Source organism: Cebidichthys violaceus, unplaced genomic scaffold (genome assembly GCF_023349555.1).
Source record: "Cebidichthys violaceus isolate CVI_PGR_0920_01 unplaced genomic scaffold, fCebVio1.0.p SCAF_45, whole genome shotgun sequence".
Lineage (NCBI taxonomy): Eukaryota > Metazoa > Chordata > Actinopteri > Perciformes > Stichaeidae > Cebidichthys > Cebidichthys violaceus.
The window spans coordinates 1,334,461-1,360,678 of record NW_027176650.1 but is presented as its reverse complement, the minus strand read 5'-3'; the positions used below and the strand labels follow the sequence as shown (position 1 = coordinate 1,360,678).

The 26,218-nt window shown below is 47.2% G+C and overlaps 2 protein-coding genes across 3 annotated transcripts; one reads left to right on the top strand and one right to left on the bottom strand.

Annotated features, from left to right (window-relative positions):
* Positions 1–577: 577 nt before the first annotated feature.
* LOC137886623 (wings apart-like protein homolog) lies at positions 578–24,892 on the top strand. 2 transcript variants are annotated; one of them, XM_068729154.1, is made up of 20 exons: positions 578–891; positions 1,607–2,100; positions 9,914–10,673; positions 10,857–11,284; positions 11,531–11,655; positions 15,528–15,623; positions 15,724–15,894; positions 16,011–16,147; positions 16,218–16,329; positions 16,444–16,707; positions 17,035–17,146; positions 17,256–17,353; positions 17,747–17,823; positions 20,548–20,681; positions 20,808–20,923; positions 21,099–21,275; positions 21,395–21,617; positions 21,789–21,877; positions 22,380–22,475; positions 22,582–24,892. In XM_068729154.1, the coding sequence occupies exons 2-20, from the start codon at positions 1,629–1,631 to the stop codon at positions 22,645–22,647; spliced, it is 3,753 nt and encodes a 1,250-aa protein (XP_068585255.1). In that variant the 5' UTR covers positions 578–891; positions 1,607–1,628; the 3' UTR covers positions 22,648–24,892. The 2 variants fall into 2 exon arrangements, with proteins under 2 accessions (XP_068585255.1, XP_068585254.1); XM_068729153.1 differs by having other exon boundaries at positions 578–954.
* On the bottom strand, positions 24,884–25,832 carry atoh1c (atonal bHLH transcription factor 1c). Its single transcript, XM_068729180.1, has one exon. It carries the CDS (start codon positions 25,830–25,832, stop codon positions 25,200–25,202), a length of 633 nt encoding a protein of 210 aa, XP_068585281.1. The 3' UTR covers positions 24,884–25,199.
* Positions 25,833–26,218: the final 386 nt, after the last annotated feature.

The window sequence follows — 26,218 nt, the reverse complement described above, 5'->3', positions numbered from 1 at the left end:
AAAAGTAGGTTAAAAATGTTCTACAGTATTTCCCCAGCAAATAAATAAAAAACAGCATACTTTCCGTAGTAACGCACTAAATAATGATGAATCATGAACGACGTTGTTGAGTTCCATCTATACTTTCCATTTTGCTCCATCAATGAGCTGCAGAATTGTTTTTGCCACATTTACGGGCTTATCATATGAAATGTACCTTTTTACGAGTTTGATGGTAGCACCTGAATGCAGCATTCGAAGTGCTAAGATTGATGAAGTTGGTGTGACGCTCGAGATAGGATATATAATTAGTTCCGGTTGTGATTTAAAAAATAAAACTGGACAAAAACATAGCGATCAACGTGACATTGAATAATATGTAGATGAAGGGATCTGTGTCAAATCCACATTTTATGATGTGATTTTAAATATATATTCCGTATATCAAATATATAATATACATGTATACATGCATGCCAACTATGCTTAACTAAAATGTTCTTTCCGAATGTTCGACATGTGCTTTTATTGTGAAGGATATATTACCATGGTTCCGGTCACGTTCTTCTATCTCCTAGCTAGCTTGACGCAGCGGTGTGAGTCCAATGGAAACCTTCGTCGCAACCCGGAGGAGACAATCGAGTGCTGATTTAGCTGAAAAATAGAAGCCGATATAATTATATGGGGTTACAAACTGCATATTTTCTCATCAGTCTGGGTTTGCGGTTCTAGCCGTTGCGTTTAAAATCCGCTAATTTGCCGTTAACGTTGTCCGCTCGGCCTTGTTTATATTTGTGCAGCTTGAAGCAGGCCCGGAAACACCACAGAAGAAGAAGAAGAAGAAGAAGAAGAAGAAGAAGAAGAAGCAGAAGAAGCAGCAGAAGCAGCAGCAGCAGCAGCAGGAGGAGGCCTGTGCGAGTTTAACGTTTCGGGTCTGGAGTGTGTTTTGTGCGGATCGGCCCTTTAGCTCACCAAGTATAAATACGTATATAAATTACACCCGATGTTCGTTTACGGTCCATGTTTTGGAGTTTTGGCTTGTGTTAGCTGTTAGCTCTAAAGCTAGCTGTTAGCTTGAAGCTAGCGACGGCTCCAGTCTTCTCTGTTGAGCTTTTTGCTAATGCTAACGTTAACAGCAACTTTGTGCGTTATATTTGTTATTTACTGCTTGATTAGTGTGTTTTAATGTGTTTCCATTCATTGTGTCCTACCAGCGCTGATGTTAACAGTATGTATAATATTTATATAATAATATATAATATAGTATGTTAGCGCCATTAGCTCGCTGCTAAGCTAACGTTAGCCTTGTTTTGTCTCACCAGCTGGCCGAGAAGAGCTCGAGCTGTTTGTTAGTTATTCTCACACCTCGCTGTCGTTACGTCATCTGTTTTATTAATCTGATTATACATTTAATATGCAGCTTAGAATGATTCAAATTAAGCACCTTTTAATATTTGGGAGCAAAAACATTGAGAGAGAATATTTATTATAGTTTGTCAACTTGACTGGTCACTGTTGTTGCAAACTTAAATAATGATACAAGTTATGTAAGTGTATACATATGATGAACAGTCCTATGAACTCTGTTATTAGTGTGACCTCTGACCTTTCTGCTCTCTCCTCTCAGAGAATATGACCCAGATGCAACAATGACATCCAGATTTGGTAAAACCTACAGCCGCAAGGGAGGAGAGGGCACGTCCAAGTTTGACGAGGTGCTGTCCACCAAGAGAGGCACCCTGAGCACCAAATGGGGCGACACCACCTACAAGGCCAAGGTGGGCTCCAAGCGCGTCGGCGCGCCCAAGAACGACTCGGTCCTGGAGGTCTACAAGAGGCCCCGTCCGAGCGGAGACGGCTTTGAGGATCCGTTCGGGTTCGACAGCGACGAGGAATCCAAGCCGGTTTCGTCTCGCAGCGGAAACAAGTCGTCGCCCGCCAAGCCGAGCTCCGCGGAGCCTCCGCAGGCGGAGAGGCCGGGGCTGTCTCTGTCCGGCCTCCAGGGGGGGTCCCACGCTTTGACGTCCGCTCGAGGGACGTCGTGGCTCCCCAACGACAGGAACCCGCCCAGGGTGGTGGAGGACACGGCTCGGTTCTTCAACAGCAGCAGTGCCAGCATAGGTAAGACTCCCAACAACCTGGACTATGACCGCCTCTGCAGTTATTCACCATCAACTTATCTGTTCACTAGCGCAGTTGCCCAATGTCTAAAACGTCATCAGAGGACTTTAAGGTGGTGTCTTAGCTGTACTCATTTAATTAATCAGCAGTTTGTATTGACAGAACAGCGACTGGTATTTAGGACATTAGAATAAAACCCTGAAACATGCATAGTGTGGTCACACGGTGCACTCTGAAGGTGACGCTCTACAGGCTCCTCACGTTGGTCTTTTGATATGGTGGCGTCAATAATATTCTTTGAGTCTGTTGGCGGTTTCTGTTGGTGGTAAACGTTAAGCCTTCGCTGAACTTACTTATTATCTGATGAGCTCACTGTGAGCCTGATTTTCATTCAGAGGATTGAAGACGAGCGTCGGTGGACGGATGCCGTCTCTGCGTCTGGCGGCATCCTGAGGCTCAAGTGAACCAAACACATGTTAGTTTTGGCACTAGAATCATGAAGCGTCTTCCCTTTGGTTTCTAGGTTTCAGTGATTTTTTTTTTTTCTTTTTTTTTTTTTCTTTTCTTTAAAGAAGGAGTCAGTGTTGTAGGTTCTCCGCTCTCAGTCAGTTGCTTTCGGCTCGATTGATCCTCAGCCTTCCGTGACCGCTGCTGGCCTCCCACCAGAGACCAGAGCCACTCGACCCGACCACGAGCTGGGCCTCTGTGAGCCCGGTCCGGTGTCGGGACACCGGAGCCACGTTTGAAGGGAAGCCAGCGCGACGCTGAAGTTCATCTGAAACACTTGTTGACTCAGTAAATACGACAAAATCCTTCAACAAATACTACCTCTGATAAAGTACGGCAATACTGTAGAGTTGACTGTTGCTACTTCCAGACTGGTGTTTATATTCAAGAAGATCGTGAATCACTGAGAAATAATGAACTGTAAAAACATATGAAGCTGATGGCTCTTATATGAAGAGAGATACTTCAGTCAGTTCATTTAATCCCACATTAAACGTCGTCATCCTGTCAGCAAATGTGGATCTTCTGGTTTTATTTTGGTGAATCAGAATGTGTGTTTCAGAAGTTATACGTGAGGTTTGTGTGTTAATGACGTGCGTGTTAATGACGTTCGTGTTAATGACGTTCGTGTTAATGACGTTCGTGTTAATGACGTGCGCGTTAATGACGTTCGTGTTAATGACGTGTGTGTGTTAATGACGTGCGTGTTAATGACGTGCGTGTTAATGACGTTCGTGTTAATGACGTGCGTGTTAATGACGTGCGTGTTAATGACGTGTGTGTGTTAATGACGTGTGTGTGTTAATGACGTGTGTTAATGACGTTCGTGTTAATGACGTGTGTGTGTTAATGACGTGTGTGTGTGTTAATGACGTGTGTGTTAATGACGTGTGTGTTAATGACGTGTGTGTGTGTGTTAATGACGTGTGTGTTAATGACGTTCGTGTTAATGACGTGTGTGTGTGTTAATGACGTGTGTGTTAATGACGTTCGTGTTAATGACGTGTGTGTGTTAATGACGTGTGTGTTAATGACGTGTGTGTGTTAATGACGTGTGTGTTAATGACGTGTGTGTTAATGACGTGTGTGTGTGTGTTAATGACGTGTGTGTTAATGACGTGTGTGTTAATGACGTTCTTGTTAATGACGTGTGTGTTAATGACGTGTGTGTTAATGACGTGTGTGTTAATGACGTGTGTGTTAATGACGTTCGTGTTAATGACGTTCTTGTTAATGACGTGTGTGTTAATGACGTGTGTGTTAATGACGTTCGTGTTAATGACGCGTGTGTGTGTTAATGACGTGTGTGTTAATGACGTTCGTGTTAATGACGTTCGTGTTAATGACGTGTGTGTGTGTTAATGACGTTCGTGTTAATGACGTGTGTGTGTGTTAATGACGTGTGTGTTAATGACGTGTGTGTGTGTGTGTTAATGACGTGTGTGTGTGTGTGTGTTAATGACGTGCGTGTTAATGACGTGTGTGTGTAACGACGTGCGTGTTTGTGCCGTGCGTGTTAGTGACGTGTCTGTGTTAATGCCGTGTGTGTTAATGTGTGGACGTGTGTGTTAATGACGTGTCTGTGTTAGTGACGTGTGTGTTAGTGACGTGTGTGTTAGTGACGTGTGTGTTAGTGACGTGTGTGTGTGTTAATGTGTGTTAATGTGTGTTAATGTGTGTTAATGACGTGTGTGTTAATGACGTGTGTGTTAATGACGTGTGTGTGTTAATGTGTGGACGTGTGTGTTAATGACGTGTGTGTGTTAGTGACGTGTGTGTTGGTGACGTGTGTGTTGGTGACCTGTGTGTTGGTGACCTGTGTGTTGGTGAGCTGTGTGTTGGTGACCTGTGTGTTGGTGACCTGTGTGTTAGTGAGCTGTGTGTTAATGACCTGTGTGTTAGTGACGTGTGTGTGTTAGTGAGCTGTGTGTTAGTGAGCTGTGTGTTAGTGACCTGTGTGTTAATGACGTGTGTGTTAGTGACCTGTGTGTTAGTGACCTGTGTGTTAATGACGTGTGTGTTAGTGACCTGTGTGTGTGTGTGTGTGTGTGTGTGTGTGTGTTAATGACGTGTGTGTGTGTTAGTGACGTGTGTGTGTGTTAATGACGTGTGTGTTAATGACGTGTGTGTTAATGACGTGTGTGTTAGTGACCTGTGTGTTAATGACCTGTGTGTTAATGACGTGTGTGTTAGTGAGCTGTGTGTTAATGACGTGTGTGTTAGTGACCTGTGTGTTAATGACGCGTGTGTGTGTTAATGACGTGTGTGTTAATGACGTTCGTGTTAATGACGTTCGTGTTAATGACGTGTGTGTTAATGATGTTCGTGTTAATGACGTGTGTGTGTGTTAATGACGTGTGTGTTAATGACGTGTGTGTGTGTGTGTTAATGACGTGTGTGTGTGTGTGTGTTAATGACGTGCGTGTTAATGACGTGTGTGTGTAACGACGTGCGTGTTTGTGCCGTGCGTGTTAGTGACGTGTCTGTGTTAATGCCGTGTGTGTTAATGTGTGGACGTGTGTGTTAATGACGTGTCTGTGTTAGTGACGTGTGTGTTAGTGACGTGTGTGTTAGTGACGTGTGTGTGTGTTAATGTGTGTTAATGTGTGTTAATGTGTGTTAATGTGTGTTAATGACGTGTGTGTTAATGACGTGTGTGTTAATGACGTGTGTGTGTTAATGTGTGGACGTGTGTGTTAATGACGTGTGTGTGTTAGTGACGTGTGTGTTGGTGACGTGTGTGTTGGTGACCTGTGTGTTGGTGACCTGTGTGTTGGTGAGCTGTGTGTTGGTGACCTGTGTGTTGGTGACCTGTGTGTTAGTGAGCTGTGTGTTAATGACCTGTGTGTTAGTGACGTGTGTGTGTTAGTGAGCTGTGTGTTAGTGAGCTGTGTGTTAGTGACCTGTGTGTTAATGACGTGTGTGTTAGTGACCTGTGTGTTAGTGACCTGTGTGTTAGTGACCTGTGTGTTAATGACGTGTGTGTTAGTGACCTGTGTGTGTGTGTGTGTGTGTTAATGACGTGTGTGTGTTAGTGACGTGTGTGTGTGTTAGTGACCTGTGTGTGTTAATGACGTGTGTGTGTTAATGACGTGTGTGTTAATGACGTGTGTGTTAGTGACCTGTGTGTTAATGACCTGTGTGTTAATGACCTGTGTGTTAGTGAGCTGTGTGTTAATGACGTGTGTGTTAGTGACCTGTGTGTTAATGACGTGTGTGTTAGTGACCTGTGTGTTAGTGCGCTGTGTGTGTGTTAGTGACCTGTGTGTTAATGACCTGTGTGTGTGTGTGTGTGTGTTAATGACGTGTGTGTGTTAGTGACGTGTGTGTTAGTGACGTGTGTGTTAGTGACCTGTGTTAATGACGTGTGTGTTAGTGACCTGTGTGTGTGTGTGTTAATGACGTGTGTGTGTTAGTGACCTGTGTGTGTGTGTTAATGACGTGTGTGTTAGTGACGTGTGTGTTAGTGAGCTGTGTGTTAGTGAGCTGTGTGTTAGTGAGCTGTGTGTTAGTGACCTGTGTGTGTTAATGACGTGTGTGTTAGTGAGCTGTGTGTTAGTGACCTGTGTGTGTTAATGACGTGTGTGTTAGTGAGCTGTGTGTTAGTGAGCTGTGTGTTAGTGAGCTGTGTGTTAGTGAGCTGTGTGTTAGTGACCTGTGTGTGTTAATGACGTGTGTGTTAGTGAGCTGTGTGTTAGTGACCTGTGTGTGTTAATGACGTGTGTGTTAGTGAGCTGTGTGTTAGTGAGCTGTGTGTGTTAATGACGTGTGTGTTAGTGAGCTGTGTGTTAGTGAGCTGTGTGTGTTAATGACGTGTGTGTTAATGACGTGTGTGTTAGTGACGTGTGTGTTAGTGAGCTGTGTGTTAGTGAGCTGTGTGTTAGTGAGCTGTGTGTGTTAATGACCTGTGTGTGTTAGTGAGCTGTGTGTTAGTGACCTGTGTGTGTTAATGACGTGTGTGTTAGTGAGCTGTGTGTTAGTGACCTGTGTGTGTTAGTGACCTGTGTGTTAATGACATGTGTGTTAATGTGTGGACGTGTGAGCAGAGACATTCATGTTCAGGCTTTCTATCTTCATTAGTTTATCCTTGAAGGTGTGAAGAGAGACATTCAAAGGTTCATTAAATGTTCTATTATGCTGTCTGTGTTGACATGGCGGATATACATTTTTAAATGCAGAGAGATTAAGCTATAAAACTAATTTTAATAGATTTGCGACCTTGCATAGGCATCATGTGGCTGTGCAGGGTTTGATGAAGCTGTTATTTGAGTTGAAGCTGTGTGCTTCATCACAGACGTTCAGTCAGAACGTGGCAGCGTTGAGGTTGTTCCTGGTGGACTTTATTATATACATTTGATATTCATATTCAAATGAGTGGGACTATCTGAGTACTGAGTAAGTGATTATGAAAAACACTGTCGGCTGGTCAGAGTGCAGTAGTTAGACCGGTGCTGTGATCGTATTTAAGTGTGTTGTTGGAATATATTTAGGATTAGATCTTTAGGAACGTTACACGATGAAGCTCATCGGTCCTCACACCCACACACAGCCCGCGTGTCCTTGAGCAAGACTAGAACGCCTCCTCCTCCTCACGCCGTGCTCTACCTCGACTAACAGCCTGAAACGAGAACAATGACTGATCAGACGTCACCGTCTTAGACCTGCTAGTCGTCTGACTGTGTGTGTGTGTGTGTGTGTGTGTGTGTGTGTGTGTGTGTGCACGGCGCTCTGTTGGCTGCAGTGTTCTCTGAAATGCCAGAGGGCAAAACAAACAAAATATGCAGAAATGCAGCAGAAGGCGAGGAGCTGACAGGTTGAGCATCTCCCCCAGCTGTCTGCTGCTCTCCATTCACTACACTAACACTGATCCACAGCAGCTCACACAAACACACTCCATCCTCCACATGTTTCACCCTCCTTTACTTCTCAAAGTTGTGTTTGTGAAATGCGCTGTGCAGACAGTGAAGGAGCAGAATGGCCTACTTTCTCTCTAGGTTTGCTGTGCTTCGGTAACACGGCCTTCAAAACAAACTCACAGCTGCTTCAGAGCAGACGCCCTCTGATGTTACGCTGTGGAGCAATTTCCTGTGTTTGCGCAGAGTAACGAGTCCAGTGGTGTCACCCGTTTGTTATCTGTGACGGCAGAAATGGCCACAGGGTGCTAATAACGTGTGTGTGTGTGTGTGTGTGTGTGTGTGTGTGTGTGTGTGTGTGTGTGTGTGTGTGTGTGTGTGTGTGTGTGTGTGTGTGTGTGAGAGAGAGAGATTGTGTGTGTGTGTGTGTGTGTGTGTGTGTGAGAGAGAGATTGTGTGTGTGTGTGTGTGTGTGAGAGAGAGATTGTGTGTGTGTGTGTGTGTGTGTGAGAGAGAGATTGTGTGTGTGTGTGAGAGAGATTGTGTGTGTGTGTGTGTGTGTGTGTGTGTGAGAGAGATTGTGTGTGTGTGTGTGTGTGTGTGTGTGTGTGTGTGTGTGTGTGTGTGAGAGAGATTTTGTGTGTGTGTGTGTGTGTGTGTGTGTGAGAGAGAGATTGTGTGTGTGTGTGTGTGTGTGTGTGTGTGTGTGTGAGAGAGAGATTGTGTGTGTGTGTGTGTGTGACTGGCAAGTGGATCCAGACGTTTCTTCTTGAAGACGCACACCGACTGGAAAATGAGTGTTTGACGTGTAGCTCGGTAGCAGCTGTGTGTGTGTGTGTGTGTGTGTGTGTGTGTGTGTGTGTGTGTGTGTGTGTGTGTGTGTGTGTGTGTGTGTGTGTGTGTGTGAGAGACACTTTGTGTGTGTGTGTGTGTGTGTGTGTGTGTGTGTGTGTGTGTGTGTGTGTGTGTGTGTGACCTGTTTTCAGTGTGTGAACGTGCTCTTGTTAAATGGTGCAATCTTTATGCACATCTCCGTTCTGCTCTTCAGCGTTTATGAAGTGAAGTTCACCAGAAGTGAACAGTGTGTAGTATTGTTGTAGCGGACGTGTTCCGTAGTATTGTTGTAGCAGACGTGTTCCGTAGTATTGTTGTAGCGGACGTGTTCTGTAGTATTGTTGTAGCAGACGTATTGTTGTAGCGGACGTGTTCCGTAGTATTGTTGTAGCGGACGTGTTCCGTAGTATTGTTGTAGCAGACGTGTTCCGTAGTATTGTTGTAGCGGACGTGTTCTGTAGTATTGTTGTAGCAGACGTATTGTTGTAGCGGACGTGTTCCGTAGTATTGTTGTAGCGGACGTGTTCTATAGTATTGTTGTAGCAGACGTGTTCTGTAGTATTGTTGTAGCGGACGTGTTCTATAGTATTGTTGTAGCGGACGTGTTCCGTAGTATTGTTGTAGCGGACGTGTTCTGTAGTATTGTTGTAGCGGACGTGTTCTGTAGTATTGTTGTAGCAGACGTATTGTTGTAGCGGACGTGTTCCGTAGTATTGTTGTAGCGGACGTGTTCCGTAGTATTGTTGTAGCGGATGTGTTCCGTAGTATTGTTGTAGCGGACGTGTTCTGTAGTATTGTTGTAGCGGACGTGTTCTGTAGTATTGTTGTAGTAGACGTATTGTTGTAGCGGACGTATTGTTGTAGCGGACGTGTTCCGTAGTATTGTTGTAGTAGACGTATTGTTGTAGCGGACGTGTTCTGTAGTATTGTTGTAGTAGACGTATTGTTGTAGCAGACGTATTGTTGTAGCGGACGTGTTCCGTAGTATTGTTGTAGTAGACGTATTGTTGTAGCGGACGTGTTCCGTAGTATTGTTGTAGCAGACGTATTGTTGTAGCGGACGTGTTCCGTAGTATTGTTGTAGTAGACGTATTGTTGTAGCGGACGTGTTCCGTAGTATTGTTGTAGTAGACGTGTTCTGTCGGTTGTCTCTCGTCATGGTTCTCTCTGAAGACGTGGAGCAGCTGGTTTGAGATGCACAGATGTCATCTGTCTGGAGGTGAAGTGTCAGCAAACACATTATTAAAGGATGAAATTTGATTTTAACAGCGTCCACCGAATGACTTGTAACGGCCTTGTCCTTTTGTTCAGGTCAGTTACTGTCCGGTTCAGAGAATACAATGTATTATTATATATTGTAGCACCACTGATGGTTGACATCATTGCTGAAATAATTAGATGAATTATGAGAGTTGAATATCTTTGGTTTTTGGACCGTTTCTCGTCTCCTTTGTCATCATTTCAGAGACTGAACGACTAATAATCAATGTAATAATGAACGTTATCATACTTGTAGTCCTGATGGATATTAAAGTAGCTGTAAATATGACCTTACTATGAACTAACTAACCTTTAAAACAAACTCTTGTCTGATAGTTCACTGTTCTTCTTCTCCGTAGGGAAGTCCCAGCAGACGTCCTCGCTGTCGGAGAACCAGCACAGCTACTCGTGGTACCAAAATGCTTCTGAGAGTGATAAGAAGCCCCTGGCGCAGACCACCACCCTGAAGACGGGGTCCAAGACGGAGTCCACCTACGACTCCTGGGACGCCATCATGGGTCTCCGTCCGCCCTCGCCCAGCCAGGAGCCTCGCAACCCGGCCCCGACGCTGTCCTGGGCGACGGCGGGCCTCGCCGTGGGCAGCTCTGAGCTCCGGCAGACCCGGCATGTCGAGAAGCCCCCCTCCCCCCCACGGCTCCAGAGCCCCAGTGAGAGCGAGGACCTAGGGGGCGACTCTGACTTCCTTGTGGAGACGTCCGACTACTCCAATGCTTCCTCCAACTCCTCGCTCGTAAGAAACTCTAACTGTCGGACGTACAGGAGGCCCAACAAACAGGGCTCGGGCAAAACCTCGGACTCCAGCGGCTCTGCCGGCGCCGCTTCTAGCACAGATCCTCCCAAATCCACATCGGACGGCAGTAATAAGACGGCGGGCGGCGGAGGGGGTCGGGGTCGGGGCCGGACGAGGGACTTCACGGTGCTGCACCCCTCTTCTGTGTCCATGTGTAACGTCACCATCCAGGAGCGAGGGGTGGAGGAGTTCAGCACCGACGCGGCGCCCTCTAGTGGTAGCGGCAGCGGCGGTGCCGGGTCCGGCAGCACCGCGGAGCTGGGAGAGGCGGGATGGCAGCGGAAGAAGACGGAACAACAAAACACAAGGTAGAACCAGAAACCTCTTTATTATTATTATTGTTATTATTATTATTATTATTATTATTGTTATTATTATTATTATTATTATTATTATAATGATGATGTTCAATGGATTAAACGGAGTGTATTCAGATGCATTGTGCTGTAAGGTTTGTGAAGCATGTTTTCTCCAACCCGTCCTCGCCTCAGGTTCAAACCGACCCAGACAAAGTCTAAGAAGGACAGTAAGCCAGACCTGTTCGGTTTCGAGGACGCAGACGTCCATCAGGAGGAGAACAGCGGCGACAACTCAGACGGACGATCCAGTTACAAGATCCAGTACTTCGGCTTTGACGACATGAGCGACAGCGAAGGCGCTGACGACGACGACGACGACGACGACGGCGCTAAAGAGAGGAGGAGGAGGGCCAAGAAGGCCGCGGCCGCCCAGCAGAGGGAGAGAACCCCGGTGGTAGAACCCATGGAGGAGACGCTGACCGAAGACCCGCCAGATCCCTTCGAAAACCTGGAGAGGTTGGAGAGACTGGAGAGGCTGGAGAGACTGGAGATGCTGGACCGACCGGCAGCCAAGGAGAACAAGAAGAACTCTGAGAGGCCGGACAGCCGGATACGAGCAGGTCAGAACACCCACATGTGTGTGTATATACATATGGGATAGTTTTGAAGTGTAATTGTATGAGAAGATGAGCTAAAAACCGTGACAAGCAGCAGAACCGGATACAGACAGAGTCCGACGTATCTCGTTACGGGTCTAATCCACAGCTACTGTATCGCTGATGTGACGTCTGTAGTAAAGGGTTCCTCTCCTCCTGACCGGCTGAAGTTCTGGTTGATGGTAACTGTGTGTGTGTTTTGGTCTGCAGACGTGATGGACTTCTCGGAGGACGGCCTCAGGGTGGTGGCCGGGGCTCCCAGGAGGGCGTCTCAGGGCAAAGCCACGGAGAAGAACCCGGACACCTTCCGGAGGATCTTCAGCGCGCACAAGAAGGTCAGAATCATCAGGGCGCCACGCCGAGGCTCACGCTGCTCAGACGCTGCAGCCTCAAAGCCTCTGAACCGTTTTAACCGTTCGTTACCTCCACTGTGGCCCTCATTTGTCCTAATTTGTGCCACAGCTTCCTTAATGAACACATCTCAGTTCTCCTTGCTCCATTCTCTTCATTCTGCTCTCAACGTCCACCAGATTGATGCGTTTATTTCCCCCGAACCCCTCAGAGGCTCAGTTTTACTGCATAATATATGCGCTCACGAGCTGTGATTCATGCTCTGTGCTTCACTTCGTCAGCAGTAGTCGAGGCAGAGATGAACTTTGTTTGGAAGTTATCGCTCGGCACCTGTCGAGAACCTTCACAGTGAAAGACGTAAAGCAGGTTTTACTCTTCGTCTCCTCATTGCAGACCAGCTGTGTAGGCTCACCACCCGTAGAGCATGATAATGTACTTAATGTACTTAATGTACTCGCTCTCATTCTCCAGTTTCATGCTCCGACTCACAATAACTTCCTGAGTAATGTGCTCTCCTCTTGCTCTCCATCACTTCCTCTTGACCACTTTGTAATTCTTTTTACCCGTCCGAGTAATTCTCTCTGCCTCGCCTCCCTCCTCCTCTTCTTCTAATTGTCTCTCTGTCTCTCTCTGTCTCTCTCTCTCTTTCTCTCTCTCTCTTTGTCTCTCTCTCTCTGTCTCTCTCTCTCTCTCTCTCTCTCTCTCTCTTTGTGTCAGAGGAGAAAAAAAAAATCTCTTTGTGTCTCTCTCTCTCTCGCTGTCTCTCTCTGTCTCTTTCTCTCTCTCGCTGTCTCTCTCTCTGTCTCTCTCTCTCTGTCTCTCTGTCTCTCTCTGTCTCTCTCTGTCTCTCTCTCTCTGTCTCTCTCTCTGTCTCTCTGTCTCTCTCTGTCTCTCTCTCTGTCTCTCTCTCTCTGTCTCTCTGTCTCTCTCTGTCTCTCTGTCTCTCTCTGTCTCTCTCTCTCTGTCTCTCTCTCTCTCTTTCTCTCTCTGTCTCTCTCTGTCTCCCTCTGTCTCTGTCTCTCTCTCTCTCTCTCTCTCTCTCTCTAACGCGGTACATTCCGACTGCCTCGCTCCATCTCCAGTGAACGTAATGGAGAGTAAGAGGCGAGTGGAGCTCATTACAGCAACAACAGCCCGTTTGAAGTCGGAGTTGTCAAAACTCTGCTTCAATTACAATAAACTGTGAGTCTCCGGGCCGGCGGTTGTGGAGCCAGAGCGCCGTTAGGTCGGTCCGCTGAGGATGCTGGGAGATATTAAATTTGATCATAACGACCGAGGGTAGACGGACTCGTCCGTATTAAGTAGACGGTTTTATTTAGGGAACGTGATTACATCCATAACAATGAGCCTCATCAGAGCTCCGGTGTGGCTCTGTTCTCTGTTCTACCGTTAACGGTGACATTAGGCCACCGGTTTGTAACAACCGCTGAGCTCATTATCTACCTCTGGCACATCGAACGTGTTGATTAATGTGCACTGTACCTGGTGAATACATCTATACATAGTGTATACGAGGACATCTATACATACAGTGTATACGAGGACATCTATACATACAGGGTATACGAGGACATCTATACATACAGTGTATACGAGGACATCTATACATACAGTGTATACGAGGACATCTATACATACAGTGTATACGAGGACATCTATACATACAGGGTATACGAGGACATCTATACATACAGGGTATACGAGGACATCTATACATACAGGGTATACGAGGACATCTATACATACAGGGTATACGAGGACATCTATACATACAGTGTATACGAGGACATCTATACATACAGGGTATACGAGGACATCTATACATACAGGGTATACGAGGACATCTATACATACAGTGTATACGAGGAAAGAGAAGGAAAGATACTGTTTGTAGATAGAACTGCTGATATGAGTTTTAGTACCAAAACAGCACAATACCGTACTTTGTTTTTCTACTTAACCTTTTCTTTGAAGTAAACCGAAGAAGCGAAACCTCTTGGATGTTAGATGTTGTATCTACACAATCAATACCGTAAGGGGGAAAACAAGATGCTTTGTTTTCCCTTAACTTCTGCTTATGCAGTAAATGTTTGTATAATGTAATGGCGATAGAGTAATGACACCGTTGGGGTTTGGCTTGGTTCCCTAGAAGCGTTCACTCTGCTGTTCTTTCTATCTCCGGGTATGATCTCCCTGAGAAGGACACAAAGCCACTGAAGGCTAAACCCAGTGTGTCCCGGTCAGTGGTGCCAACTGGGTCCCAATGAAAGAAGCCTCCACTCGTTCCAAAAGTGACTTAAAGCTGCCGCTGACTCTGAGCAGCATGGGGAATAAAGCTCTCTTGTTTCCACTAAAATGTAATCCAAAAGGTTTTGAATCAGACGCTGTCTGACCAGAGAGTTCTTCGTGCTCTGTGCTTGGGACGCATTTCATTTATTAAAAGAGTTTTGATGTTTGATGCACAGCTCTGTAGATAACGACCCTCATCTTATTCCAGCAGAACCAGTACTGCGCCTGCTTTGACCCTTCACTTCAAGCAGCTTTATTAAATTATTATTATTATTATTATTGGACAAAATCAGTCGATGTGTTGACTTCTTTATATTTAGTTAAATCACAATCTTTCTTTTCATACACAGATCAATGACAACGTGTTGTCTGAAGATAGCTCTTGGTCCAGAACATAATCGATAATAATGAGTCCTCTTCACCCAGCAGCTCATCAAAGAGCAGTTGATAAAAAGTTAATGATAAAAGTTAATAACAGATAATGATAAAAGATAATGATTCAAGTTTTCCTAAACGTGACCAAAGAGAAGAAAGTTTGATGTTAACGCTCAACGAGTCCACAGCAGGAACACCACCACGCTCTCCCTCCTTCCCTCTTTCTCTCCCACCTTCCCTCTTTCACTCTCATCTCTCCCTCCTTCTCTCCCATGCTGCTTAGCGGCGGGGGGGCCAGGTGTCCATCTGTGTCATTCAGATTATTGTAGGAGGATTTTAATTTGGTGTGTTGATGTTCCAGCAAAGCTCATCCCCAAACTCCTCTTTTGTCTCTGCTTATTAACCCTGTGGTGTTAATAAGCACACACACACACACACACACACACACACACACACACACACACACACACACACACACACACACACACACACACACACACACACACACACCTCTCCCTCAGTGCTCTGCTCTTCAGCCAACTCTCTTCTCTCTTTTCTTTCTCCCGGTTCTTCCCCTCTTTTGTTTTTCATTATCAATGCCCCGGCAACCACCAACCACAGGTTTGGCAAAAATATATAAAGAGGACAGGAGACGAGCCAAGGGTGGGTGTGTGTGTGTGTGTGTGTGTGTGTGTGTGTGTGTGGGTGTGTGTCCAGCTGTTTGATCAGTGCTGGCTGACTCTCTCCAGTTTAATATGCATCCAGTTTTCTTTCGCCTCCTTCTCTCCATCACTCTTTATTTTCCTCGTCTGTTTTTATCTACAAGCACAGTTCTGTCCATGCTTCATCTGTCCTCTTATCGTTCTTCTTCTGTGTTGTAATGTGGACTTGATTCACGCCACACACTTTTTCTTTACTTAGTATAAAAGTCAAAGTTTGATGTGGAATAACAGACGTATTCGTAACATTCAAAGCTACAACAAACATGGATTGAAGCAGAATATTTTGTCAGGTAATAATTGTAACGACAGAAAGCAACGATCCTAACAATGGACCTCACAGTGTTTGTCTCACTTCTCTCGTGTGTGTGTGTGTGTGTGTGTGTGTGTGTGTGTGTGTGTGTGTGTGTGTGTGTGTGTGTGTGTGTGTGTGTGTGTGTGTGTGTGTGTGTGTGTGTGTGTGTGTGTCACAGTCTCCCACCAAAGCCGTGTACAACGCCAGACACTGGACCCTGGAGAGCGAAGAGGAGGCTCCTTCAACCTTCTTGGCCCGCTCACAGACGGCTCCTGTAAGTTCTTGAGAGCTCGCTGTAATGGAGTAAAAGAGTTTTCATGTTTCCATATGCGGCTCATAAAACATGTTAATTCCACATCGACCCATCTCACCAGGCGGCCGTCTCGGCGGGAGGATCCGGTAAGGAGCCCGCCGACGCTCAGAAGGACGACGGGGTTTTTAAGGCTCCTCCCCCTCCGCCCAAAGTCACCAAGTGCGTCACCCTCCCCACGGACCTGTACCAGGACACCGTCACTGCACTCAAATGCCGCAAAGAGCACAAGGAGGTAAGAGGTTTCTACGCGCTGCAGTTGTCCGTCCTTTTTATTCATTCCACTTGATGCACATTTCAACCTGCAAATTCACCTGAAGCTTAAAACAGAAATGTCCGTCTGTTTTCCAGCTGTATACGGTCGTCCAGCATGTGAAGCACTTCAACGACGTGGTGGAGTTTGGAGAGAACCAGGAGTTTACCGACGACTTTGAGTACCTGGCTACTGGTCTGAAGAGTGGACAACCGCTCAACACACGCTGCCTGAGGTAAGAACCCCGCAAGAACCACGTTACCCTGTAAAGTGGGTCATTCCTGACGTTGTGCGTTTCTCTCCAGTGTGATCAGCCTGGCTACGCGCTGCGCCATGCCCAGCTTCAGGATGCACCTCAGGGCCAGAGGGAAGGTGGCTCAGGTCTTCAAAACACTCAATGACGCCCCACAACACCCGGTAAGGATCGGTCGCTACAGAGGAACCAAGCGCACCTGCGGTTCACTCGTCACAGTAATGACCGGAGAACATCAACAGTGGTTTAAATGACTAACTCCACGGTCCTCTCTGCAGAACCTGGCCCTGTGCACGGCGTCTCTCATGTACATCCTCAGCAGAGACCGGTTGAACATGGATCTGGACCGCTCGTGCCTGGACCTGATGATCCGGCTGCTGGAGATGGACCTGGACCAGGACCAAGGGGGCGGGGCCTGCGCGGGGACAGACCCGGACCCCACCACTCAGTTCAGCGCCAGAGAAATCGCCAAGATGAAGGAGAAGATCAGGAAGCTCTGCGACACGGTGCACAACAAGCACCTGGACCTCCAGAACATAACGGTACTGAACGGATCGTTAAAGACTATTCTTCTCTCTGGATCGGTTTAATGTCCTCTGTGATGCCTGCTGAGCAGTTTGGTGGAAGCGTTGCACCTCTCGCTCTGAATAATGATATTCATTGAGTCAGGGTGACTCACTGCCACCCACATGTGTCAAGATATTTCTATCTTCTGTGCTGTGAAACATCCACAGTAAATATCAGGTTTCTTACAATCAGAGAGAGAAGGTCTCCGTGGAGACCGTTTCATACCAGCGCTCAACCGTCACGCAGTCTGAAATCCATCAGAGAAAACAGAACGTGTCTTTGTCTCTCCTCTCTTCCTGTAGACGGGTCATCTAGCCATGGAGACGTTACTGTCCCTGACGTCGAAGCGAGCCGGAGACTGGTTCAAAGAGGAGCTGCGACTACTGGGAGGCCTGGACCACATAGTAGATAAAGGTTAGTAGATGTTATTTAGACCGTTTTTTTAAAATGACTCAAAATAGCAGAAATCCCGACGCACGATGGTTTCTGACTGTCTCCCTGTTTTCTGTTTCTCCCCACGCAGTGAAGGAGTGTGTTGACAACTTAAACCAGGAGGGCGAGAAGGAGAAGATGGTGTCGTCTCTGTGGGGAGCTGAGAGGTGTTTGCGGGTGTTGGAGAGCGTAAGTGCAACACAAACTAGACCCAGTGAGGGTCGTGTTTAGGTCTGGACTCAGTGTGCAGGCTAGAATATATATTTACCTGTAACCTGTTCACACTATTGAGTGGCGTCTTTCAGACCTCTGCCTACTTTGCTCGGAGACACAATGAGGTCTTTTGGTCCTGAATTGAAATCAGACTTAGAAAATGGATCACACAAGTCTTCTAAAGAGAAAAGTTTAAATCTCATGTTGTTACTTATTTCCCCAAAATGAAATGTTTAGTTCTTGTTGATAAGCTGAGGTTTTACCTGATTATTATTGTTCACAAGATAAATACTGAAGATGGAGTTAATCCATCTCTAAACAATCACAAGTGGAACAGAAAACAGACGTGTTCTCTGTGTGCTCATGCAGGTGACGGTCCACAACCCAGAGAACCAGGGCTACTTGATCGCCTACAAAGACTCATCACTCATCATCTCCTCTGCAAAGTGAGAGCACACACACACACACGCACGCACGCACGCACGCACGCACGCACGCACGCACGCACGCACGCACACACACACACACGCTCTCTTTCACACTTGCTCTTTCTCTTTCTGACTCACACTCTCTTTCTCTCTCCCTTTCTGACTCGCTCACTCACTCATTCTCACACACACACACACACACACACACACACAGTCTCCACCTCTGACCCCGGGTATGTCACTAATGTCTGTCAGCCATGTGACCGTCTGTGTGAAAGTGTCGAAGGTGTTCGGCTCCGGTCATATATTGACAGAACTTATGATCGACTCTGCTGCTAATGTTGATGCTGTGAAGGTGAAGTCATGATAACGGGACTCACCCTAACAGATGTTCCTCTTCCTCCTCTTCCTCTTGTCATGTCTTCACTAGAGACGTTTAGTGCTCTGCAATATTCACAATGTCCTTTAGGACATACAGAATACTTTGAATAGACTAGATAGACTGAGATGTACAACGTGTACTTTCTATATATATATATATATATATATATATATATATATATATATATATATATATATATATATATATATATATATATATATATATATATATATATATATATCTCTCATGTTATGTGTGTGAGAAGTAGTCTGAGTCTGTATGCCTGGTACTTATTGTGCGTTTCATTATCAGGGTTTTGTTGTTTCATTTCCTGGTGGTGACATCCTGTCAGTCACAGACGTGACCTTTGCCCTCTGACATCAGCTGAAAAAGAGAGGGAGAGAAAAGTGCAGTGTGGAAATGACCTGACCTCTGGTGGAGAGGCTCAGCCTCCAGAACAGAAGACGTTAATGATCTCGTGACATGTCAGGAGCAGAGTGAGCGTAGGGGAGACGACCTTCTGTTACCATGTGTCGTATGATGATGAGTAATAACAGGTACGTTTGAGGTGACGGTGTCTCCGTTTCACCACTAGAGAGCTGATTATTCCACTGAAACAGGTCCCACTCATTTCTTCATCACTATTCTGTAATAACCACATTGTGTGTTATATGTTAAGAACTAAATATCTGTGTCGGCCTCATAAACACAGTATCAGTGGAAACACGTAGTTACTCTACCTCCTCCTCCTCCACCCTCCGTGTGACCGCACACAGGGTCTGCAGTGGGGGGGGGGGGGGTTAAAGAGGAGGATGAAGAGGAGGATGAAGGCTAAATGGGTCAACAAAGAGCTGCTGTTTCTACGGGTGACGCAGGCCTCGGTCTGAGCGTTCAGCTGTCCTCTCTGTTAACTCGATTAACCCCCAAAACCACAGGGTGAGAGAGAGAGCACGGCCACACACACACACACACACACACACACACACACACACACACACACACACACTGAAGCTGTGTATTCATGGATGACTCCAGGTCTTCTTCCTCTATCATTTACTCTTCTCCTCCCTCGTCTCTTTTCTCTTTGTCACGTCCACGCTGCTCTCATCGTCTCAACCCAAACTCACCGTCTGCCTCTGAGTAGTTCAGCTGTCTGCAGGACTAATTCAGTTACACACACACACACACACACACACACACACACGTGACTGATATCTTCATGGATTATTCTGGTTTATTGTAGCTCAGGCCTTATTTTGGTGTTTTCCTGTCTCAGCACAGTGAGTTTATCCCTTGAACTACAACATGAAGGCAAGTTTATTTGTAGAGCACATTTCAACAACAAGGCAATTCAAAGTGCTTCACTTAAAACCATTAAAAGCATCAAAACATGATGCAAAAGAAAAGGAGATTTAAGAACATTCACTGAAACATTAAAATCAGTCATTAAAACACAAAAAACTAAAAACAGTGCAGTTTAAGAAATAAAATACAGTAGTAAAATGCAGAAATTGATTAAAATCCTTGAATGTGGTTCAGTTAAAGGCAGCAAACAGAAAAGTCTTCAGTCTGGATCTAAAGGAGCTGAGGGTCTCTGCAGACCTGCAGCTTTCTGGGACTTTGTTCCAGATATGTGGAGCAGAAAGCAGGAGAATAAAGTGTTGTTGTGACTCTTCTCTCCTTCTCTTCTCTCCTTCTCTTCTCTCCTTCTTGTCTTTTCGTTCCTTCCTCTCGCTCCGTCCTGCTGCTCAGACTCTGCTCTGTGTTCAGTCACAACTGTCATTAGATTTAATCTACTTATTTACATCAGGCGGCTGACCTGCTGCACCCTTCTGCTGCTGCAGCCGGTGTGTGTGTGTGTGTGTGTGTGTGTGTGTGTGTGTGTGTGTGTGTGTGTGTGTGTGTGTGTGTGTGTGTGTGTGTGTGTGTGTGTGTGTGTGTGTGTGTGTGTGTGTGTGTGTGAATGCTGCTCTGTCTAATGATGGAGTAGAACAGGAAAGAGGAGAGTAGACATGGATCCAGATCTGACATCTGGACGTGGATCCAGTTTGTTTGTGATGAACTTTTTCTTTTCTTCTGATGAGACACAGCTGCTGACTCCACAGGGAGGCTGTGATGAATACTAATGTGTTAGTATACTATACTACTGATGAAGGCGTACGAGTACCCGTGGTGTGTTGTGGGTAAATCACACGATGTCATTTCTCTTGTTGGGAGACGGAGCTCCACAGAAGGACAGCAGAGAGTTGTTGACCAGCTCTTTGGATCCTCTCCCCTCACGTTGTCGTCGTGCGTCCCTTCGATCCGTCGCTCTGGAAACACGTTAGATTGTAATCCGACGTTGTCCTCGTCCCTCTCAGGGTGCTGAGGAGGTGCGAGGAGATGATCCAGAGGTACAGCAGGGAGCTGAACTCGGACGGAGCCGTGGGGAAGGCGGTGGAGGACTGCATGAGGGCCATCATCGGAGTCCTGCTCAACCTGACGCACGACAACGGTCAGAAAACGCACTTCACTGCCTCACTAAAACAAGTTCACAGGAGGCGTTTGTTCCTTTAAACTGAGAGGTTGATTCATCTTGATACCATGAACACCGTCCTCATAATCGTGTGTTTGTGTGCAGAGTGGGGCAGCACCAAGACCGGAGAGCAGGAGGATCTGATCATGACGGCTCTGAACTGTGTCCTCAAAGTACCTCAGTATCTTCCTCAAGAGCAGAGGTTCGACATCCGAGTACTGGTGAGTATCTCACACACACACACACACACACACACACACACACACACACACACACACACACACACACACACACACACACACACACACACACACACGCTTGAAGTGATAAGGCAGCAGATCAGTGAAATGACAGACTCTGACTGTGTGTGTGTGTGTGTGTGTGTGTGGCGTTCAGGGTCTGGGCCTGCTGATCAACCTGGTGGAGTACAGTGCCCGGAACAAGTACTGTCTGATGGAGATGGAGATGGAGGGAGGTCAGGGTCCCTGCGACTCCACCGTCCTGCTGAACGCTCCTCCGCTCCAGGATGTCGGCAGCACTGGCCCGCTGAGCGCCATCGCTGCTCTCGTACAGGTACGCCGTCGACCGAGCAGGAAGACGTTGCGCTCGTCCTGACTCCAGGAGCATTTAAAACACAGCAGTAATACGAGTGTACCCAGGCGGCCTGATCGCTGCGCCTTGTCCTCCCTCAGCTGTTCCTCCAGCGGGAGCGAGCCGCCATCAAGGCCGAGGAGCAGACCGACGACCTCATCAAGGAGGCGCCGAAGCCGCCGCTGGACAAGAGCGGCCAGTGGCAGGAGACGGGCGGCGAGATCCAGTGGGTGGCCAACGACAACGCCACCGCCACCGACAAACAGGAAGAGGAGAAGAAGAAGGAGAAGGACGAGGAGGACCAGGAGCTGGACCTCAACAAAGGTACGTGTGTGTGTGTGTGTGTGTGTGTGTGTGTGTGTGTGTGTGTGTGTGTGTGTGTGTGTGTGTGTGTGTGTGTGTGTGTGTGTGTGTGTGTGTGTGTGTGTGTGTGGGTTTGAGAACAAAAGACCTGAGAATGTTTCCTCCTCCTCATCATCCTCTTCCTCCTCCCAGCTCTGCAGCATGCAGGGAAGCACATGGAGGACAGCATCGTGGCCTCCTACACAGCACTGCTGCTGGGCTGCCTGTGTCAGGGGAGCACGGTGAGCAACACGCCATACATACACGCCATACACACACCATACACACACCATACACACACCATACACACACCATACACACGCCATACACACGCCATACACACACCATACACACACCATACACACGCCATACACACGCCATACACACACCATACACACGCCATACACACACCATACACACACCATACATACACCATACACACACCATACACACACCATACACACGCCATACACACACCATACACACACCATACACACACCATACACACGCCATACACACGCCATACACACACCATACACACGCCATACACACACCATACACACACCATACATACACCATACACACACCATACACACACCATACACACACCATACACGCCGTGTTAGGCTGTAAATACAATGATTAGATCTGCTGATCCTCTGTTGTGTTTGTCATGTTTGACTCTCTCTCTCTCTCTCTCTCTCTCTCTCTCTCTCTCTCTCTCTCTCCCTCTCTTTCCACCAGTTGAATGTGACTACTGTGAGAGACAACCTTCCTAAAGGAGACTTCTCCATCATGACAGAAATGCTGAAGAAGTTCCTCAACTTCATGAACCTCACCGTGAGTCTCAGCGCGTGTGTGTGTGTGTGTGTGTGTGTGTGTGTGTGTGTGTGTGTGTGTGTGTGAGAGAGTGAACTGACCTCTCTCTCTCTCTCTCTCTCTGCAGTGTGACATCGCCACCACAGGACAGAAGTCCATCTCTCGGATCATTGATTATCTGGAGCACTGCTAGAGAGAAGCCTGTCTCACACACACACTCACAACCATCTTCTTCATCTTCATCACCACTATCATCATCTTCATCACCTCAGAAGAATGAAACGTGTCCAGGAGTGACTCTAACACACACGTCTTCCTCGTCTTCGTCTCCTCCAGTAAACGGAGCTCGAGTTTCTTTCCCCTAAATTAACTTGAGATTAATTTAAATTTATGATGACGTCATAGGTTATGATCAGATTTTATTTTACTTTTTTATTAAACGATCCGAGTCAGTATTCTGTTTTCCTCCGACCTCTCCTCTATTTATAAAAGCCTCTCAGAACGTGTTTCTTCTTCTTTAAATCTGTCTTTTTGTTGCTTTTGATTCCCCCCCCCCCCCCCCGCCTTCGTATCGACCGGTGACAGATTGGAGTGGAGCTGCCATTTTCTCCAGCCTGTCATCAGAGCCTTGCAGCCCTCGGCTCTGCCTCTGGAGCTGATAATCGCCAAAACAACTTGAGTGGTTAAAGAAACGACCACCGGCTGTGTTCTTCTTCTTCTTCTTCTTCTTCTTCTTCTTCTTCTTCTTCTTCTTCATACTCGTTGACCTCTCCACTCCTCCAGGAGGCGGTCTGAAGCAGATGAATCAAGTATTGATCTTTTCTGGCCAAAGGTTCACACCCTGAATTGCAGGTTTTTGTGAAGTTAAGGTGGTATTTTAAGGCGGTATAAACGTTCACATTAGGTCTGTTGTTTCGGTTCTTCATCTGTGTAACCAGAGGTCGTCTCTTCGCTCCTCTGCAGCAAACTAGCTGCTTTGAAATTGCTTCTTCTTCTTCTTCTTGTGCCGTTATCGCAAACGGGTGCTTCTCCCAGCATGCCGAGCGCACACAACAACACACCTGAGACGGAGTGACCCTCGAGGTTGTTTGAAACTTTAAACGACAGAAACTTTTTCCCCTTTCAAAGAATCAATCCCCCCCCCAACATCAAAGCTCTCTCACCGGGACCCGAGCCCTCCGGACCAGAACCTGTCCTCCTTCAGCTCCTTTCAATTACCGCCCAGAGAGGAGTCCTCCACCTACGGCCCAAAGGCAGCCGAGAGGTGAAGACGAGCCGCTCCGCTCCGGTTTGAACCGAGCCTCCGGCGGAGAGGCGTTCAAAGATCACGTCCACACTTTCCTCTTCTTCTTCTGCCACCTCAGCTTGTAGCTGTTAGGGATGAATCCTCCTCCGTCACATCTGATCTGTCCAGAGCTATTCTTCTGTTCATGCTGTTTCACGTTTCACTGAGCCTGTGTTCATTCCCAGGATGCATTTCACCGGCATCAGAAGGAGAGCGCGTTAGTGTGAAGTGTAGAGATGTCACACTTTTTCACGAGGCAGCGGTTCTAAAGGGTTCATAAGGTGACGTGAACGGTTAATAACTCATTCAGTTATTAACCGTTCAGTCAGAACTCTAAAGGCCGCCTCATTAACAAGCGAAGACGAGCGGCGATGAAGACGAGCGGCGATGAAGACGAGCGGCGTGAGACGCGGAGGAAGATGAAAGAGGTTCACGGTAACCCACGGCGCTTCACTTTAATATTTCACGATTCACGTTTCAAACAACACGGTGGATGATTCCTGACCGATCACCTGAGCAGCGTCACGTTTCACTAATGACTTCTTCTAACACAAACGTCTCGTCCTCCAGAGAGATGGAGGAGGAGACATCATTCTGTCTTTGATGTTGAATGCAGACAAAGTCCTCCAGAATCTGATCTGTTGTGAAAAGTTTGAACCGCGTCAACCGTGTTCATCTCACACACACACACACACACACACACACACACACACACACACACATACATACACACACACACACACACACACACACACACACACACACACACACACACACACACACACACACACACTTCAACCTTCACACTCTCTTTTTTTTTTTTTTACTTTTACAAGAGCTTTATTCAGACGTCTGGAGAATGGATGACGAGCTTTTTGTACATAGTTCTTGTACATAGATTGATTTCCTCGTGTAGGGGGAGGGGCTGATGGGTAATGGGGGGGGGGGTGTTAAATTTAAGTTTAGACCGGTAGACTCTACTTTTCTGAATCTGACTCTATTTTTCATTTTCTGAAGCCTTCTCCGGTCGTGTTGTTGTGTTGGACGGACAGAGAGCTGCAGGAACACTTGATCTTTGTACCGATTTACCGACTGATGTCTTTGGTTACCTGTATATAATTTTAAAATAATAAAAATTGCTACTTTCAGTATTCTCCTGCTCCGCCTCTTTTCTTTCTCTTCATGATGAACTTTTCTCAGAATCTTTGTTTTTGAAAGAATGGTTTTTCTTTCTTCAAACTTTTGTCTCAAGAAACAAACAAGGTGAAACAAACAATAAAATGACGTCAGAAATGTTTGTTAGAAAAATACATTTTAAGTCATTGACGGGTGATTGAGACAAACATCTGAAATACAAAACTCTTTTGGCAAATTGGAAAACATTGCATTAAATCCAGGAGCTTAATGTCTTTTTCTGGAAACATAATTCCATATATTTAAGAATTAACTGGGTGTTTAAGTCATTTGGTCCCGCTCGTTCTCGCCCACACGTCCTCATTATAACTCCTCTTCTCCGCTGTGCGCGTCGCGCCTCCGCTGCTCTTCCCGGTGTGAGAGTCCCTGACTGGCCCCTCCGGCTCCCCGGCAGCAAGCGTGGTTCCCTGTGAGGGCGGAGCGGCCCCCGGGGGTCTCGGTGCCGGGGCACCGCAGGGTTCCTCCTCGAGCAGCTCGCTCAGGGTGGCGATGTAAATCTGCGCCATTTGGAGCGTCTCTGACTTGGAGAGCTTCTTGTCGCTCTCCAGGTTGGGGATGACGCTCCGCAGCCGGTCGAAGGCGACGTTGAGCCCCAGCATCCTCTTCCTCTCCCGGGCGTTGGCAGCCAGGCGTCTCCGTTTCTGCACCCGCTCCACAGAGCACGTGTCCGGCTGGAGGTAGTGCAGCGCGCCTCCGGCGGGGCCCAGCCGGAGCTCCACGATGGCGCACGGAGCGTCTCGGTGGTCGCAGCCGCGTCTGGTGCGCTCCGCCCCCGGTCGCTCCTGCGCGCGGCTCCGCTGCAGCAGAGCTTGGATGTCCGCGTGGAGGGCCGCGGGGCCGACTCCTCCCTCCGGGGCCACAGAGATGAAAGGCGCGAAGAGGCTTTTACTCGGAGGCATCACTTCTTATTTTCTTACTTCCTCGGAACCAACTTGTACCAAAGTCCCACCACGGCCCGTCCACGGAGAACTTCTGCAAAGTCTCACACGTTCGACTTTCTCCTCTTTTGATGGGTGGATTTATGGAGACGGGAGCCACGGGAGCGCGCCGTGCGTGCTCCGGGGGCGTGGAGAGGGTCGTGTGCTGCCCATTTGATCAGAGCCAAAGTCCGCTGCAGGAGGTCCATTAACCAAGTTCATCAAAAGAGGATTAGAGGCGTCTCAGTGCGCCGCTGTGGGCCGATGCACGGAGGCGGCCAAGCAGCGAGGAGGGGAGGAAGGAAGGGAAGAGGAGAGGAAGGGAGGAATGAGGAGAGAGGTGGTGTGATGGTCAAATGAAGTATAAA

Excerpts from the sequence above, each read along its gene's own strand:
- LOC137886623 (XM_068729154.1), top strand. The coding sequence starts at position 1,629 with ATGACATCCAGATTTGGTAAAACCTACAGCCGCAAGGGAGGAGAGGGC. Across the intron at positions 17,147-17,255 it reads GGACCACATAGTAGATAAAG|TGAAGGAGTGTGTTGACAAC; the intron begins GTTAGTAGATGT and ends CTCCCCACGCAG. Across the intron at positions 17,354-17,746 it reads GTTTGCGGGTGTTGGAGAGC|GTGACGGTCCACAACCCAGA; the intron begins GTAAGTGCAACA and ends GTGCTCATGCAG.
- atoh1c (XM_068729180.1), bottom strand. The coding sequence starts at position 25,832 with ATGCCTCCGAGTAAAAGCCTCTTCGCGCCTTTCATCTCTGTGGCCCCG.